The sequence below is a fragment of the Leguminivora glycinivorella genome, chromosome 11 (assembly GCF_023078275.1).
Source record: "Leguminivora glycinivorella isolate SPB_JAAS2020 chromosome 11, LegGlyc_1.1, whole genome shotgun sequence".
Taxonomy (NCBI): Eukaryota; Metazoa; Arthropoda; class Insecta; order Lepidoptera; family Tortricidae; genus Leguminivora; species Leguminivora glycinivorella.
The window spans coordinates 10,900,400-10,920,025 of record NC_062981.1 but is presented as its reverse complement, the minus strand read 5'-3'; the positions used below and the strand labels follow the sequence as shown (position 1 = coordinate 10,920,025).

General features: G+C 37.2%; 1 protein-coding gene across 8 annotated transcripts in view; it reads right to left on the bottom strand.

Moving 5' to 3' along the window:
* Positions 1-3,708: 3,708 nt before the first annotated feature.
* Positions 3,709-19,626, bottom strand: part of LOC125231467 (rap1 GTPase-activating protein 1) — a 359,035-nt gene continuing 343,117 nt past the window's right edge. For 7 of the 8 annotated variants that reach the window (XM_048136943.1, XM_048136938.1, XM_048136942.1 and 4 more), the window contains 10 exons: positions 13,743-13,887; positions 12,899-13,174; positions 11,358-11,539; positions 10,517-10,614; positions 8,297-8,653; positions 7,668-7,761; positions 7,112-7,289; positions 6,501-6,539; positions 5,459-5,628; positions 3,709-4,670 (listed from right to left, as the gene is read on the bottom strand). In XM_048136943.1, coding sequence (XP_047992900.1) covers positions 4,524-4,670; positions 5,459-5,628; positions 6,501-6,539; positions 7,112-7,289; positions 7,668-7,761; positions 8,297-8,653; positions 10,517-10,614; positions 11,358-11,539; positions 12,899-13,174; positions 13,743-13,887 — 1,686 coding nt within the window. In that variant the 3' untranslated portion in view covers positions 3,709-4,523. The remainder of the gene's footprint in view (positions 4,671-5,458; positions 5,629-6,500; positions 6,540-7,111; positions 7,290-7,667; positions 7,762-8,296; positions 8,654-10,516; positions 10,615-11,357; positions 11,540-12,898; positions 13,175-13,742; positions 13,888-19,626) is intronic. The other variant, XM_048136944.1, reaches the window with a different exon arrangement.

The window sequence follows — 19,626 nt, the reverse complement described above, 5'->3', positions numbered from 1 at the left end:
ATAATACCTGCTACGATATCATCAACATCAGAATTCTTAAAGGTAATGGTAATTATTGCGTAGTACGGCCATTTACTAAAAATCCTCAAAACCGGTTAATACCCGGTTAACCGGTTTTGAAGGAAAAGTCTCGGTTATTAACCGGTTTTTTAAGTTAACCGGTTTTTGCATACCCTAACGGTCAACCAATTTAAATCCATAGGCCACTCTAGAACCCTGTCTTATTGACACCGTATGGTCAACCAATTGGAACCCTAGGCCACTGTAGAACTATGTCATAGTGACGTTAAAAATCAGATTGTAAGAAATCTCTTACTGTTTGTCAGTTTGACATAGTTGTAGAGTGGCCTAGGGTTCCAATTGGTTGACTGTACATTATTGGCCATAGAAGTCACTTTTAAAATCACCACTATTTCTATCATATCAAGATTTCCCTTTCAAAATTACCCGAGCATTTCTGTGATTCGAAATTACCCCAATGCACCTTACTAAAGTTACTCGTTTAAAGGTATCTGCTGATATATCTCCAGGTTCCACTGATTTTCTGGCGGTATGTAGGCCAAGCACATGATTGCCGCGAGAGTATGTCGCCTCGAGATAGATGAGACGTCCTCTTCTAACTGTATTAATGACATAAGGACGGGTAGACATAGTCTCGCGGCAATCATGTGCTAACCCTGGTGATTCGAGCGATTATCGTAACATGACATTCTTCCAGCCAAAAACGTCATTGTTGATACTGACATACCAACCTACTTCGTATCAGCAGTATCAGTATCAAATCGGTGATCGGTGTAACATGTGATACATAATCAATGTTTGCATCGAGTGAGTGATAGTGCCATAATACATGACTGACAAAGCTTTCACATTCATGAATCTATTATGTGAGAAGGGTTGATCCAAACTTATCAATTTGAACAAATGTGTTTCAATCCCTACTGGGATTACTAGTCCAAAGTTAAGTGAAGACTAGAGCGGTTTCATTGTGTTTGCATTAATTTTGCAAGGTAGCTTCTCTGTATATAAGGTACAGCGGGGCAAATCTCGACTTTGGGGCAAATATAAGTGGTCCATTTTTTCCATGTGTTTACGTGTTTGCATTATTAAATAGAGTGTCCACCGGTTGTATATGGTAGGCGTGTTCAGTGTGTACATGTAGAACTTAACATTATAGTGTAATAATGGAAAAAATGGATCAGTTATAATATTTATTATTCAATCTACCCTGCTGTTACGTTCTCGACTGGAAGCCACATTCGGTTATATAAGCGCCATCTAGCAGACATACAACTAACTTTTGCTATTTAATTTTAGCGCCATCTATGATTTGTCAATATAAATATCAAGACAATCTGTGAAGTACGCTGTTTGTTGTTGTCGCGGCTTGGTGTTTCAAATATGTTGCTGATTCCAATAATCACACCTAGATGGCGTCAAGTCTAAAATATTTTAAACAAATATCTTCAAAATCTACTCGTATAGATGTGTGAAAAGAGTTGCCTTCGTATTGTTACGGAAACGTACAACGTGTCAAGCTATTTCAGTCAGTCTCAGTACATGATGACATTGACTGAACTAGCATGACAAATACGAACCCTTTTCGGACTACATCTGTAGGAAACTGTATTTGGAGTACAAATTTGGAATTAATAAAAAAAGCTCGTTCTAACTCACTAGACAAATATTTTTAGGGTATTCAATATTTTTTAAAAGGAATTTTCCAATTCCTCAAAAATATACATAATTATTATCAGGGTTTTTAAGTATTCTTGGTTTCCACAACTTATAATGGTAGGGAATAAAACAACAATTTAATATTTAGTATTAACTATTCATATAATTCAATAGTATCTCTTAATATTAAACTATTTCTTCTAACTCTCCACACTCGCGATATTTGGTTTATTAACGACAGTAGTCAGAAGACGAATCAACATTTGTCAATCACTTTTATAATCAACAATCAAACAAAAATATCAAAAGATTACATTAAAGGTTTGTGCACATCGGCTGCGGGTGCGTAGACGAGCGCGCGGTCGTTGTAATACATGGGTGCTGATGAGAGATGTTGCATCGTTTGCGAGACGTGTGCGTACGCAGCTGAAACGCACATGCTGCCAATGTGCTCTGGCCTTAAGTATATGGCGATATAGATGTTAAAATAATTAAAAAATGCAGATTTGTGTGCATTCATTCAGGAAAGAGCCACCATACTTAATTAAACTAACTTTAATGTAAACTCAGAAAATTATTGTTAGCGTGCTCCGTCGGTTAAATTATTTAACATAAAGAATACTGCTGTATCATTTATAAAAGCAATAATTATACAAAATAATAATCTATACTATTTAGTGGGGAATGTTAACTTTGGTATAAAATATTAATGATAATCAACAAAACATAATTAACTCAAAGACATTCGAAACGATACTTATGTCTATCAAGCATAAATTAAGAAAATACTGTATCAGTAGTGGTCCAGTTCCTAAATATGTACAATAACTGGTTAACTTAAAGTACAAAGAACTAATCTAATAGAAATAAGTTTAGAAATTAACATTGCACTATGCTGAATATGCAAATACGGACAAACTGGGTTTTATGACGTTTACTAACAAATCATTCGTATCTATTATACTTTATAATAGTGTTACTAACGCACCATCATGAATAAATAGGCTTTCTAGTGATAAAGGCATGATTTACCTGCTATTTAAGACAAACTTTTGGTGAATCTAATCAAAAATTCTCAGATATATACGCAACATATTAAAATAAAGGAGCCTCCACACCGTAACATCGTCACTAGTTTAAAAAAAATATAGTACCTACTATCATATCCCGTTCACTGATTGTTAATGACGTCATCTATGATGGGCCAAGGGAAACAAAAGGCTACGCGTATGCTATAACAGTCATGTCCAATGTTGTGTTGAGTTTCATTCAGACGCGCGTTTCATTTTTATTTTTTCAAAGTAGTCACGATCTTAAGCGTCGGTGTGGTAGTTCCTATAAAATTAGCTTTTAAAAACATTCAAATGACTCCGAAATTGCATTACATTTATCTATTTCGTCACTAACGAAAATCGTTGGAAGGCATACGCTACAACAGACATAAATGAATACTCAATTTCTCTATAGAATATTTTCGCTAACGTGTAAATATATTTTTTGCGCGTAAAGTAATTCGTAAAGGGAATACATTTTGTATTCTATATACCTATGTATAAAATATATACACGTTGAAAAGATTAAGGGCACTATGCACGTTACATACAGTTTGGGTACAGTCAAGAATATAATCGTGGCAAACATTTTTTACCACATTTTTTTAGACAAAGCAATCAAATGATACAATTATTTATGAACTTAGTTGTACCTCGCATCTAATGCAGGACTTTTTGAATACAAAATACATATTCAAAAGAATTATAGCATCAATGGTAGTGAAGTATAAGTGCGAAGTATATGCGTTCCTTATGTAAAATACACATTCATTTTGTTTGATTTGTAAGTTATACGTTTTTAATGAGATTCTTTTCGGTGTGCATACAAATAAACTACATTTTTCTCCAAAACCAGAAAGTTTACATTAGATTAAACGACCGAAATAAACTACTTTATCACAACATTTAGACAAAAGCGTCCCTATCTATTTGTAAGTGCGATAGGGACATTTAAATCGACCAGCTTCCCGTGCAGAGGTCGAAAGTCGATACAAAATATACGTACGACCGAACCTTGGAAATAAGATCGCATAGACAGTTCTGGTATAACAACATATAAAAGATTAGAATCATATTCTCTCTAAATTAGTCATAGAAACCTTACAATACGTGCTGTATATTATATATCAAACGACATATAGCCATGTTTTAAATACGTATATCTAGAATTTTACGAATACCGACCAGAATCATAAATATTTTTTAAACCTAACGGTTCAAAAAATATTTAAATACCAGTCGGTACTCGCATGTATGGATAGCAAGAGCATGGTGTTTGTATAAGTACTATATTGCAGCAGAAATGATATTGCACAAGAAAATTAGGTAAATGTATACCTAAATTCACATTAAGATCCATTTAAGACAGTCATTATATCTATTTTCGAGATATAATTCGTCCTAGAGAGCAAGTAGGTATAGAATCTATCCTGCAAGACACATCAACTACACATTGAGTTTAATGAAGCCCATCAAGACATTTAAAAACTGCTTTAAACTAATGCTATCCTTCTGCCAACTTAATTTTGCTGATGACAAACGCAAAACCTCACAGTATTTGTTACTGGTTATAACTTTATTAGCCGCAAAAATAAGTTGGTACTGCATGTAAAACAAAGCCGTTCGATCTTCATTGCCAACTTATTTTGCGGATGACAAACTCAAAACCTCGCAGCTTTTGTATCTGGGTAAAATTTCACCAGCCGCAAAATTAAGTTGGTAAAGCAAAACAAAGTTACAATTTGCAATCGCCACGTTTCGTATTCCGTAAATTATAGGGTGCATATTCGTTGCTTAGGCGGTGGAGTCGTGCGTGGATGGGTTGGGGATGATGGTGCCCTGCTGGTCGCGCAGCCGTCTCAGCTCGCGCGCGGCGGCGTCCAGCTTCGCTTGTAGCGTCATCTCTTTCTCGCGTAGGCATTTTATTTCGTTCTGCCAGCTCTGGAAAAAGAAGAAATGGGATTATACATTTTTGGACACATAATATTGTAGCTTAAACGATTTGACTGAGCTTGCGATAGCGTAGCAAAGGTACCTAGGTAATGAGGAGGCACACTGACATTTTATCCCGCCAGGCGGCGCCTGTGCAAGTGTCTAGGTATGTCACTGTCATTTATATGTGAAGGAGAGAAAAAAATATCTTCTTTTCGCTCTCACGCATGAAATTCTTTATCTGTGCAATGGACTAATAAGGTGGCGCCATCTGTCATAACCTTTGCAATATTTTTTCCTCAAAACATTGCAAAATATTTTTGGGAAAATACAAAACTGGGATGTTGAGTAGACAAAAAAATCAATAATCCTTAAATAAAACTACAAACTAAAACTACTAAACTTAGGGCCAGTTGCATCAACCACATTTGACAGACGCATCATCGTCACCCAGCAGACGTCTATGGAACTTCCCATACAATAAAGATTAACGAACGCTTTAACAGTGACAGACGGTTTGATGCAACCGGCCCTTAGAGTTACTTCAAAAACAGTAAAATAAAAATTGAAATCTCGGTAGGTTGCGTCCACCTCCGCTGATAACATAGACTCAGAGTGTAACGAATTCCAGAAGACATAATTTTCTGCTTCATCAGATCCAGTTTATCGTTTTTGAGTTTGCGGAACTCCTGTTTCAGCAATTCCGCATCTGCGCGGAGCATCGGGCGGTTCTGGCGAATTCTTACTTCTACTGACGATCTTGACTATGCTATGACTAGTCCAAGTAACAAACTTACAATATTCTGCTTCAACAGATCCAGCTTATCGTTCTTGAGCTTGCAGACCTCTTGTCTCAGCAGTTCCGCATCAGCGCGCGGAGCGGCGGGCGGTTCTCCGCGCGGATTCGCGCCCGCTTCCGCTGATGACATGGACTCTAGGCCTGTGTCGCTGTCTACGTACACGCCACCTGTAGGTAATCGGAAATTAATTTAGCCACTTTCGATACCAACTTAATGTGTCGCAGAAAAAAAATCTATTGAACTAAATAGAGTGAAAGTTTCAACAGCGATTGTTCCGAATAGACATCAGGGGGTTACCATGACGTACTAAAGACGTTCAGTTTAGGTTGAGAGAAAGGGACACAGCTATAGCAGTTACATAGCTCCGTCCCTCTCTCTCAACCTAAACTGAACGGCTTTAGCACGTCATGGTAACCCCCCAGGAAAGGGGAAACCATAAAATTTGCATCACATTTTTTCATTTCCGGCGACGCAAAAACTTCTCGACGACGCAAATCTGTCTGTCTGTCTGTCTGTGTGTAAGTGTGTCGTAGCTCCCGAACGGACGAACCGATTTAGATTTTTTTGTCTGAAAGCTGAGTTAGTCGGCAGTGTTCTTAGCCATGTTTCATGAAAATCGGTCTACTACGTCGCGGTCGGCGGTTTTTTCAAAATTTTAATATTGTGGTTAGGTTAGTTAATATTTTTTTATCATACAGCTTTGGAAAAGGCGCTATAACAGGTAACATTGACACTAAAGTCTTACACATTGCGTAACTTTATGACACATTAGCATCACCAACATCGACTGAATATCATTCTCAAAATTGTATTTTACAGAAGTTATGTTTGTGTTTAACACTAAAATATAAAGACCAAGTAAAACAAAATTTCACGTTGGTAGAATACCCTAGAAATAATTTCTAATCATGCAGTTTTCTTAAACTTTAAAAGCAGATAAAGTTTCACTACGAGTTTTATTTTTTTTGCAATGTACTACAATCATGCTTGTGGACAACAGTCACTACTCTACGATATCTACGTCGTCTACAGGACTAACCTGTTGCACTTTTACCACAACTCAGCCAGTCCTTGTCGTCTAATTGAGGAAAAACTTCAATTCAATCACAAAACACGCCAAATCTCCAATAATTACTATTAAACTCTAATGAATTAATGTGACTTCAGGTTTGTGATGGTAAGCTATGATTTATAGCAAAGGGAGTTTTACTTACCATTTTATTACTTTCAACATGGAGGAAAAACAAGATAACTAACAATGTCTATACAAAATCGCGTTCCTCCAATAGATGGCGTCACTAACACAGGCATTCATTTCTTTAGACGCCAAGACTTCTGGTTTTTTTTTAGTGACGGTTCTCGAAGCGTTATTTGAATGCAAGTTGAGTTATTTTGAAACAGGATTTTATTTAAAACTCGGTCAGAATATCTTTCGAAAGATGGCGCTGAACATTGGAGCAATGCGACTTTGTATGGACCAAATGTTAGCCCTCTAATAATTTAATTCTTAATTTAAAATAATGGTTACTAAAAATGTAACAACTACCTTCTTATTTTGATCGTCATTTTAAACGAATTAGCTCTATCTTGCGCTTTCACAAAAAAAACCAGCTGACTCCTGACAAAAAGTACCAGGAGCGCATAACTCACCAAGAGGGTCCAAGTCCACGGAGTTCAAGCTCGAGTCGTCGCTGTGGTCGTGCATGGGCGGCCGCGGGCCGGCGGCGCGTGACGTCACGTCGGGACTGGAGGCGTCGGAGCCGCCGGCCGATCGGACTGAGACCGCACTCGCTGAGGATGACGCTACTGACGTTTTGGAACGGCCGCTCTGTAATGAAAGAAGCAATATGGTGATTTTAAGTTTTAGTTTGGATGACTTTTAATAGCATTGGAATGCGAGTAAAGGTCATCATCATTCTCATTGCGTTATTCCGGCATTCGCTACGGCTCATGAGAGCCTGGGGCCCGCTGTGACAACAATCCCAAAGATTTTGGCGTAGGTACCAGTTTTACGAAAGTCACTGTCATCTGACCTTCCAACCCCAAAGGGTAACTAGGCCTTATTGAAATTAGTCCGGTTCCCACACGGATCTATAAAAGTAGTTTAGTAGTTATCCTTTTATGAAACTCCGTTCATTCGTTTCATAAACCTACACTCGTATTTTAATTTAATGGATTTGATTATGTAGCAGTCACGTAAACTTACATTAGGGGTGGGTGTATCCTGCATACTGCTCATTTTCTTGTTCAGAACATTCTTGCTACTGTCGCCGGAGAGATTCGTGTCTACGCTCGGTGATCTGTAACGATAAAAAAGTTATAAGTAACTGTAAGTGTACAACAAGCTTATTTGGTTGCTTAATAGTCTGGAAAGTTTCTAGAAACAAAGCTAACTTTGAGGCAATCAGTTGCGCATTCAATCAAGGGAAACCACGAAATAAGTACAGATGTAATCGAAAACTCGTAAAATTCGTTGTTGTTTATTTGAAATAACTCAGACCGAGAGAATAAGCCTTGCCGCCTGAGTATTATTTGAGAGTCGTGGTTATTTCATCTTCAGTAGATATATTTTGGCATTCAAATTAGCCGTTATTGATGTTTTAAACACTAATCGTCATAGACAAATATTTGTTGTATTTTCTTAAATCAACCTATAAGTAAGACTGAGTGGCTAAATTTTAAACTCTGATAAGTCCACTCCAGAGGTAAGAGATCACTACTCTATCATGTAACTTAAATTCCAAAATAAAATGCATATAAATCTGACTGTCAAATTCCCCTAATTTATCTGACTGTGGATTTAAGCGACTCAATTTTGATGCTTTTTCTACGTACCTGACTTTCGATATGAACGCCTTCTTCACAGTATCAATAAACCTCGTACTGGGCCCCTCCTGCCTTGGCGTACCCTCCGGCTGTGGAGACACCGCCCCGGGCTCCATCCGCGCCCCCGTACCAAGGAACTCCACCGTTTTGCTCTTCAGCTCATCAGCCAAATTCTGCAGTAGCGACGCTCGCGTTCTTAGCTCGAGTTGAGCGAATTTCTCGGCTTTGTAACACGCGTTCTCGGCGTTTATGAGCTTGGTAAGGAGGAACTCTTTGAACTCGCGCCCCTTGCGGAAGTACGCAGGCTGGGGGAGAGTCGGCCCGAAAAATGGTACGTCCCCACGAGCGGTGACGGCCACCTTGTACCTGGAAGTAGAAAAGGAAATGTTACGTATTGACTAAAACGAATAATAGCAACGCAATTCATCCTCCCTAAATACTGAGATCACAGTCATGGCGTAATACTAACATAATCTATCTTAATCGGGATAAGAGCAACTGTATGAGGATTATCAAAAAGATAGTTTTTTTTTTAGAGTCTGTTTTATTTCATCAAACCCTAATAGAATTCTTTGAGAGTTTGTCATGGTCATATGTATTACTAGTGAAATTATAACTAACTATGGTACCTATTGTTATCAATAAAATTATAATGAGGCACCTAAATAATCACATAAGTGTCAATACTAAGTGTCAATGACAAGTTAGTCTAATACTATTAGTGTCCTTTGCAAATACAATGTAACAAATAACGGAAGACAACCGCTACTAATTTGACACAGAAACATACCATACAAATTCGCGGTAGTCACGGCTTACATTTTTACTCAAATAACATTTAGACGCTAACATTTCGCGTACATTTTTCCGTAAACATGAGAAACTTTTATAACAACACTTGAGATCCGGTAACGAGTTACCCGGCAACATCTGAAAAGGCTTTTCTCATTTCCTCATAAAATTGCGTTGCCTCAAATCCGTCATCATTTACGACCGGTCTGGCTCAGTCGGTAGTGACCCTGCCTGCTAAGCCGCGGTCCTGGGTTGGAATCCCGTAAAGGGCATTTATTTGTGTGATGACCACAGATATATTTGTTCCTGAGTCATGGTTGTTTTCAATGTACATATAAGTATGAATTTATCTATTTAAGTATGTAATATCGTCGCTTAGCCCCATAGTACAAGCTTTGCTCTGTTTGGGGCTAAGTTGATCTGCGTAAGGTGTCCCCAACTTTGCTCTGTTTGGGGCAACATTTTTTTTTTAATCATAAAATCTGGAAATGCTACTAATACACCATGTTATACCTTAGGTAAAAAGCTTTCTAATTACAACAGAATGATTCGTTTGCATATAAATTACAAGGGAAAATTTCCATTCCCCTTTTCCAAGCCATTTTCACGACTTCTTCATGCAAATAATGTCTGTTGCGTTGTTCCGACGCAACGCAAACTTTATGTTAAACAAGTCGCTTGAGAAGGACAAATGTATCGTAACAAGAATAAGAAACTTCCAACAAGTGAAATGGAAAGATATTTAATGCGAAGCTATTAGAAAATAATAACAATGGAGATCAAGAGACTTGTTATTAGTATTGTTCGTAATTGAATTTCGTGCAAACAAAAGTTGAGGGATGATTCCGAGAAGATACATGATGTACATGTTTAACTTTTGGGGTGAACGACATGTACGGAAAAAAATTTTGAAGCATGGATGGAAGTTAAACTTTTCATGGGAAGGGTCGGGCAATAACATTATTAGTAGATACAAAATAAGTGTAGGTATATGCAAAATGTTCGTGCCTTCATTTTTATGGCACTCCGAAACCTGAAGAACCGAAAAGTTTAGTCATAAATATAGAAAAGGGCGAACCTAAATACGTCTTAGTTTTTCTTAATGTATATTTTTGGATAATACTCGGTTCACGGCGCATTACACGCAAGATCAACACAATAGAATATACCTACTCATATGATATGACTCGAAATGTCAGTTTTTATTGATGATAAGATAATTAATACTTATTTAAGCCTGTCTTAGGTCGGAAGTCCACTATCATATGATTATCATAAAAATATGATCATAGGTCTGTATGCCTCCCTTTTTCTCCAACGTGATGAAAAAGGACGGCATGTTGCCTATGATCATACTCGTATTTCTATGATAAACATATTATGATAGTGGACTTTCGGCCTTAGCTCTAGACTGTTTTTCAGAGTGAGGGTATTTACCTGGTCTCCCCGCCGTTAGTCTCCACGGGCGTGACGACGATGAAGGCGTGCAGGAAATGGGACGCGATCATGTCTGGCGTGAACGGAGTTGCCTTTTCCTGGAACGATATTATCGTTATCGTTAAACAAGTGAGATAGTGATAATAATTACTGGTTTGATTGAACTGATAGCGTGGACGCTAGCTTACTAGACTTCCTTTTATAATTTCACATTATGAACAAGCTAGTTTAACCATCATTGATAAATAAATACACCATCACATGTATAGTCAGCTACAGATTTCTATGCTAGAATTAGTTATCACTATTGAGCTGACTTACGTCATATCTGTATCGAATAACATACATTTTTAAGAGACTTTCTACTGATGCTAATTGTACCAGGACTTCATAAAGTGAAGAAGGCTTACCTGGAACACAATCGCCACGATATCGTTTCCGACGTGTCTCTTCTTCTGCAGCTGTTGCACGTCACCAGCCGTGTGCGGCAGGAGGGGAGCGACGTGGAACATAATCCCGCCGTCAATATACCCATCTCTCTCCAGTTCCTTGCCAATAATTGACAGCAACAAGATTCTACTGATGCTACCTGTACCAGGACTTCATAAAATGAGGAAGGCTCACCTGGAACACAATCGCCATGATGTCGTTTCCAACGTGCCTCTTCCTCTGTAACTGCTACTGAGCGTCGCCAGCCGTGTGCGGTAGGAGGGGAGCAACGTAGAACATGCTCTTGTCTTCAATATACCCATCTTACTCCATCTTCTTGCCCAAATTTACAGCAACAAGATGCCACTGATGCTACTTGTACCAGGACTTCATAAAGTGAAGAAAGGCTTACCTGGAACACAATCGCCACGATATCGTTTCCGACGTGTCTCTTCCTCTGCAGCTGTTGCGCGTCGCCAGCCGTGTGCGGTAGGAGGGGAGCGACGTGGAACATAATCTCGCGGTCGAAGAATCGCTCGTAAACCGCTTCGGTGCCAGTGTGGCCGTTTTGGATGTCAAGACCGCCTCGGTAGCCTGTGTAAAAAAAATTGGGTAAGATTTCTACATAATAATAATTGAGCCTATACCCCACTGCTGGGCACAGGCCTCCTCTCACGCATGAGAGAATCGAGCTATAATCCCCACGCTAGCCCAATGCGGATTGGAGACTAGATTCCTACATAAATAAAAAATACTCAGAACAGTTTACACACAAAACAGATGACAGGATGTCTTAGAAATGATGTCGTCGTTATTTTTATTTCTAAAACCTAAACTAGAAAACACAAAGGAAAGTCGATTTTGCAACTAGAATTGAGATTGTAAGTAAATCTAGACCAAAGTCATATTTTTCCTCGTAATAAAGTTCAAGAAATTTGTAAGTATTCTAATCATCAAGGGATACTTAGAGTTATAAAAGTAGAAGCGTAATACCGCTTCGAGATAAGTCGACCATTAATAAAAAGTCACCTTCGTACTTTTAATCACTCGTAATTATTCACCAACTAAAACTTTTATATTCCACTATTACAAGAACTCGTGTAATTACCATCCCCATTAGCGATCTCTGCGTACCCAGAAAAACGCTTAAACTTTATCGGACAGCTGTAATGTACTTTTCACCACACCAGCTGGTAAAGACTTTCTTTGCTATTCGAAAACAGATAGCAAAATTGCATTTTATCCACAAGGGGGCAAAGTAATTTCATACAAATTTTAACTCCATGTCTTAATCTGACTGCTAGATTTTACTTATAAATGATGATTTTGAATCATAAATATTGAATAAATTGATGGATTTGATTTATTTTGATGTTTTATAGTCAGTATTTTGTTCGTGTTGGTGTGGTATAAAATTTTGTGTTTCACTTGGTGGCAAAGTTTGTTTAACCTTCTTGCCTTGATACCCTCGCAACGCTCAAGATTCCACTTTTGAACCACTCCATACGCTCGCGGTTCAATATTGGAATCTTTCGCTTGCTCAGGTATCAAGATTGGCACGTGCGGTTAAACAACTACTTTGCCCCCTTGTAAAAACAAATACCTATTTATGCCTCTCAGAATAAAATTAAGTCGCAAAACTCACTACCACAGGATCACTAGCCAGTAGCCAGTCTAATGTTCTGTCAATGTTCTGCCATTAGAGCTACGTCATATGTGATTTTAGGACGGCATCCTAACGACATCTATCGTAAACCATGACAAGTAAAATAGCCACCTGAGTACCAAGTACATATTATTATAGAAATTCACCAATGATGTGCAATTCCTAAAACTGCGGTGTTCTGAACAGTTCTGAGCGAGCATTCGTTCGTTAGTGCGCAGATAAAACACTTGACTTCTATACCTTTATCGGTGCACGAGCGAACGAAGTGAAAACGCAGCTTTGCGTACCTTTATGGTCTTTCAACTTGATCCTCTGCCCGAGCATTTCTAGAAACTCGTCGAACGCGGGCGACGTCTCATTGTTCCCGAAGAGTTCTTCCTCCGTCGTCTGTCCATACTTCTGGTACAGTACTCCGAACTTGAATGTCGCGACCAGTACGTGTTCGTCGTATGTTGAGATCAGCGATGACGCGTTGAGACACATCACCGCCATGAAGTTGTCGACGTTCACTTGGTCGTTAAGCATCTTCGCCATTTTTAAAGGCGATGGCATTGCTGCTGATCCTGAAAACAAAGCCCGTTTTAAAATTGCTTATGGATTTTCCGGTTGGGATTTTCCTTAGCCTACGGCGGTCGTTCATTTGGAGCAACTTCCTTGAGAGACAATAAAACTTTTAAACAAGTCCTTATTTACAGGGATCTGAATAACACATTCGAATTGTTATAAATATAAGTAAGCGTACCTACATTCAGAGTATTCCTGTTGTTCTGCGAGTTGCTTTATTGTTTTTTTTTCACACAACTTTCTGCACCGCTGCTTGCACAATTTGTGGCCGCTTTGACAAACGATTCAAAATCATCGAAGAGAAGATGTGCTTTGGTTGCACCTATTAATATATTTGGCTCGGCTACCAGTTTTTCAATTTCGGCATTTTTGCGGATCCTCCAACTGCCATCGTCTCTTTTAACGGGTCCCAGAATCTTCCTTAACACCCTACGCCTACGTTCTGTGACTATGTAAAAGGCTGTTGCTAAAAGGTGCACTGAAACTTCAACAGTTTCATAAGCTCTGCAAACTCTTTAGGGGATACAGGCGTAAGTTTATGCACAATATGCATGTATGTAAACTTACTAGTGGTGGGTATGAGTCCGTGCATGGTCTCTGTGCGTAGTCTGAGGAGTATCCTGGTGTGGTCGTGACCCGCCATGTGTTCGTTCTTGAGGGACATCACGACTGGCCCCAAGTTCTCGTCTGTGCCGACCAAGTTTATGTGCTCCTGTAACAAAAATACAAAAACAAAAGTTAATCATGGAATTTCTACTACTTTTCATATTCACTATTACAGGTATCCCATATTACCTGAAACGATTTAGGTGATTCAGTTTACACCTACATTGCAATTTCTCATACGGTGTTGTTTTAGAATTTCGAGATCGTCCTAAAGAATTGTACAGAAACATACTTAAATAATTACATTTTGTATCAACCCACGATCGGCTAAAAATAAAATTGTATCGCTGATATGTTTAAAGTCAAACTATCAAGGTGGACCTAAAATTTAAAACGAAACATCTCGGTAGAGAAACTAAAGGAACGAATTCAACGAAGCAAATATAAAACATCGTCACACTCAACGACTTTAAACTTCGCTTCGCCTGTCATTAAAAAAACGTTGAGAGAAAAATGTTTTGACTACAAGTAAAGGTAGATATTATTAATTGTGACATGTGTAATTGTGTTAGTACTAATTTTCAACAATTATTGACCACAGTTGATAGACAGGTTATGGTATACGTATTATCGTCTCATATTGCAGCTATGTCTTCAATTTCCCCTGGCTTGTGTTATAGGGTTACAAGTACTCACTTCATTGATTGTAAAAATAATTAGAACCCTTAGTAAGAACACATGTAATTTAACCACATCTTACCAACAAACAAAATATAATTTTGATTTATATTGTTTAAAGACAATTACGTTCTCATTCTCAATGTTATGGTATAATACATGCCTACTATTGACCTTATTATTATTTAGATCAAATTTCTTACACGTGCCTAAGAAGTCTAATAAGCAATAAAACAACAAACGCTAATTTAGGTACTTACTTTTATACTAATAACATACAAAACACACCAACTCTATTCTCATAATATGTATTACCTAACGCATGACCGAAGCTAAAATGAAGGTCACAACCCAGAACACTTGATAACATGTACAACAGAAATATCGGCCTAATTAGTAATGTAAATAACAGAAGTCAATATTTACTGTCAAACGACCGTATAATGTCCGTCAGACACGCCTAAATGTCTATAAAACGGGATATAATAGACCATAATTATTTATAGCGGCAAAAATGACTGGACGCCATTTGATTCGCTAATGGACTTATTTGATAGACTGCCTTACAATATAGTCGTCATCAAGTACGTTGCCTACAAGTCCTAATTTGTAGGCATATTATACGTATGTGGGGTGTTTATGTTACCCCTGACCATACTCCTGAGGAGTCAATGCAGACGAAACTGAAAATCTTCGAGTAGGTACCTATAGAAGCTAACCCTGACATGTTCCATAGACATTGACATTGAGATTCGCCGATACAAGACAGAAGATTTTTATTTGACCCGTATTAATACATAGTAAAAGTTGTTCATGTTCAGTATGAGCCTCACATTCACTCTCCAGTGTGGTTCATTCATAGATAAATTCACGTATTTGTTTAGTACCTATACTCGTCGGGAAACACACACTCGAAGTTACATTCCACATCATTCTTGTATACTATAGGCACAACTCAATATGGCTGTAGCCCGCAGCAGCGGCTGGTCCATACAAGCCGATTCCCACCGGCTTGCCTAAAATTGATTACTAGTAAAGTACCTAATGTTAAGGTTGGTTTATTTTTGCTTTGGTGTTGCCTAGCAGAAATTTTCACCAGCCGCCACTGGTAGCCCGTAGCCCGTTTCCACGCATATTTGTTGACATTTTCCATTTAGTCATCTAGCCCATCTAGGGCAAGTAACCTGTAACTTTATAGGTCAATCCCATAACGTACACAAACCAGTGAAGGTCAATTTAACAATTAGGTATGTAGGTGAAATGACATAAAGCTGACCTAGTAAGGTTTCCATCAAAAATCTGTGACGGCAGTAGTTAACACTTAAGTTGATTAAAGCGATGTCATTACGGTATGAATCAGGCCATTTTATTGAGAATGAGATCATTCACTGGAATCACTGGTTAGAGCTAGACGTAGTGACGTCAACTTGAAATGGGTTATTTGTGGAGCATTATGGATGTAAATGTATTTTGATAAATTTAACTTTCCTAATCATTGAGATTTCTATTTAATAAAAAAATGAATGTTAGTGATATAACGCCTTTACCTTTAGCTAGATAATGACCAAAATACAGTACTGTAACTTTTTTTTTTAGCTTTGGTGTGTGTCCCGCTGCTGGGCAAAGATCTTCTTCCTTATAATACTTACTTTCTAATTATTGTTATTACAATAATAACATATTTTTAATAACAATATTTTATCTGTTCCGCTTTACTCTAAAGTTGACTGGTATTAGAGAACGCCTCAAAAGCGCACTTTTTGAACTAAGTTTTTTTTTGTAACATAGCATAGTATCTACACAAAATAGTATCTACATAAAGAAACTTTTTTCCGTTAAAGCCAACTCAAATGCATAATAAAAGTTCAACGACAACAAATAACTGTGCCCGCTGTGCTCTGATAACTTAAATCATGAAGGTTTATGGTAATAACGGGTAACGCCAATCAGTAACGCGTTACACCTCGTTACGACACAAAGTAACAAGCATGTTTACTAAACAGATATATATTATGCAACTGTGATTTAATGTTGTGATGACGATCGGACATCGTAAATTTTAGCAGCGTAACTGGTTATAAATTAAGAAAGTGCTATAACCGATTTCATGAAAGGAGTTATTTTCCCAAACACTACTTTTTGATAATATGCTACAGGATACCAATTGTGTATTGTGTGCACCCTCTCTTTTATAAACCTTTAAACACAATGTTTTTATTTGCGATAAGGGTCATTACGGAGGGGTTTTCAGCATCTTTAACATTATTTATAGAAATAAACAATTTAAAGTACATATTTACCAACTAAAAAACTAAAATGCTTAAAACCTTACGCTCTTACTCAATTTACTTACGAAACTTTTATTATGACTATCAAACTAAACTTTTTTTAAATTAATAAAACACAACATTTTACATGTCAATAATATAGGTAAGTAAGTAGGTACTTATAAGCAATTTATAAAATAACTTAATATTATGTAAGTAAGTGCTATAGGTACTCAATAAACATATAGGTAGACAACTGGTAACCATGTAACGATTTGTTTTATATCCACCAGTAAATCACTTTAGTTCAAAGGTACAACACTTTAACAATCCTGGTCACGGCACCAAATTGTGTCCAAGTCGAACTTTATTTACTCAACATCAAGGAATTCTCAAGTCTTTAGACTGAATCCGAAGCCAAAGCAAAGCCAGATCCTTAAGACGCGTACGTGATCGGCATATGCGATGTGTCGCAATCTCTAATAATTGCAGTCCACTTCCTCGGGTTGGGTGTGCTGCCAGGAAACCATTATTGCACTTAGGAAATGCCTATTGTCAGTGTGGGGCTCATAAATCTGGTATATTCAAAGTGCGCCTAAATAAACGCAACAATTTTGTATTGCGTCTTGGTGAGAAAAAATATCATTTTCATTTTCAAGCAACGGTGCCTCATGCTCACTGGGGCGTCAGTCATGCACTCGCTTAATTACAACCATAAACGTTCTTATACTTATTTTCAGTACCAATTTTCGATCATTTGCCCAAACTGCCGAGTATAAAAGCTAGCCGTAAGTAGTCTCATCAATTTTAGTGCACCTATTTTTTAGACCATAGTCTAAAACTACAAAGTAACTGCCTAAGTAAGATACGTACATTTGTTCTGAAAGGTTACTTAGAGCATTTCAGTTCATTACGTCGGATGACGACACAAAAATTGCCTCCCATTATCACTTCAGTCTATTTACCCATTTTAGAATCTTCTCTTGCTCCTTTTTCATCTTTACCACAAAACGGCAAATTGAAAGCTAAAGATGGTAATGGTAATTGAAGGGACGAGGGGTTAATGCCCCTTTTCGAACTCACTGATGGATGACGTCATCTGTGATAGAATCTGAGCGATTGAGTGATTTTTTGCAAGTTGGTTGAGTGAAAATTTCTCTATTCACCGCGTCGGCTGCAGATTGTATTTACGGAACATATATCTTTATGATGATAAATGGTCCGATTAGAAATATGTCATGGGATAAATGACATGATGGTGTCAACATTGATCCAGTAAGTAACTGATACATCCTGTTTTATGGCACATTACAGTTTAATAAAGGAAAATGTGCGTGCTTTTGTTTTGATAAAATAACCATTTTACCAAGCGTCGTTACATAATACAAATAATTATAAGTACAAGTACATATTGACCGTTTAGAGAGGATACAAAAAATTTTCCTAAAATCTTTGAGTTACAGAACCGGAAACTATTTTGCTAATTCCACCTTGTCAGCGAAACATTTTGGTGTACCTTCCCTTTCTGACCGTAGAATTTATTTAGATGTCATGTTTTTGTTCAAACTTCTTAAAGGTAGTATTAATTGCTCTAATCTGCTAAATCGAGTTACTTTTAGTTGTCCGCGTCAGCCCTTGCGCCCTCGATCGCTGTTTCACATCAGTTTTTGTGTCAAGAACTATTCTAGACATACCTTTTTCAGACGAGCTCCTAGCTACTATAATAAACACCTTTTTGATGTTGATTGTTTCCAAAATTCGTTGGCTATTCTAAAAACTATTGTTAAACGTAAGTTGTTTTAATAACATAATTACTTTAGGTTTATGTTTATGTTGTATGCAGTTTAATTTTCTTGTATTACGTTACGTTATGTTGTTTTCTTATATTCATTTAGTGAACTTTATTTGGTTTACAATTATGAACCTCCAGGTCTTTTGTTATTGTTTTTCTTTTTTTTTGCAGTACATTTTTGTATTGCCAATATGTAATGTGTTTATGTGACTGTTTGGTTTCTGAATAAACTAAAAAAAAAAAAAAAAATATGCACTTACTTACACTGAGAGAAATTTGCATTGTGAATTTAACAAGTTCGACTTGTTGCGGTTTATCCGTTTGAATCAGCCAAACGTATGTTTAAAACAATATGTGTCAGGTTGTTTTTATAAAATCGACTTGTTGATTCAAATATATTGCCGATTCAAATGACAAGTAGCTTGTTGTTTGAACCAAAGAGTACGTAGGCGCTATTTTAACCAAAAAACTTGTTGAACGAACATGAAAACTGGTTGTATTTTCTCTCAGTGTAAAGTGGAGTTACCATAGAACAACAAAAGACGACAAAAGAACGACAAAAAGTGTAAAAAATTAGGCGAGGTAAGTAAGTAATTATAACGATTATACTAAGATCACAGTGATCATTAAACCCATAAATTTGTAGATTAGTGACAAAGTTTCGGCGAAACAACTTGGGTCATTCGACCCGACGAAACTCTTCAAATAATCGTTATTACTTACGAGTATACCCTATAGGGATAATCCATGTCATTAATTAATGTTGTTATTGTTCACAGACTATTAAATTATACCTCTACATAAGTGATCCTTAGGGTAAGAAGAGGATCATTTCTGATAAATTTACGCCCAATGTTTTACTTTTTATACGTATTGTTCATTAAGTCACCTGCAAAAATTAACGGCGTGAGTATATGTGTAAAATTGAGTAATTGTGTGTTATATAACCAATTACTCTTTATAAGAATTTATAAGTATCTCTTCGCGCATTACTTACTAAATAAACACCCTATATTAAAAAAGCGACATAAAATAAATGAGGATCTCTACGTTTTTCAATTTATTTTCATATTCTTAAATTAAAGAGATTGATGTAGAATAAAATGCC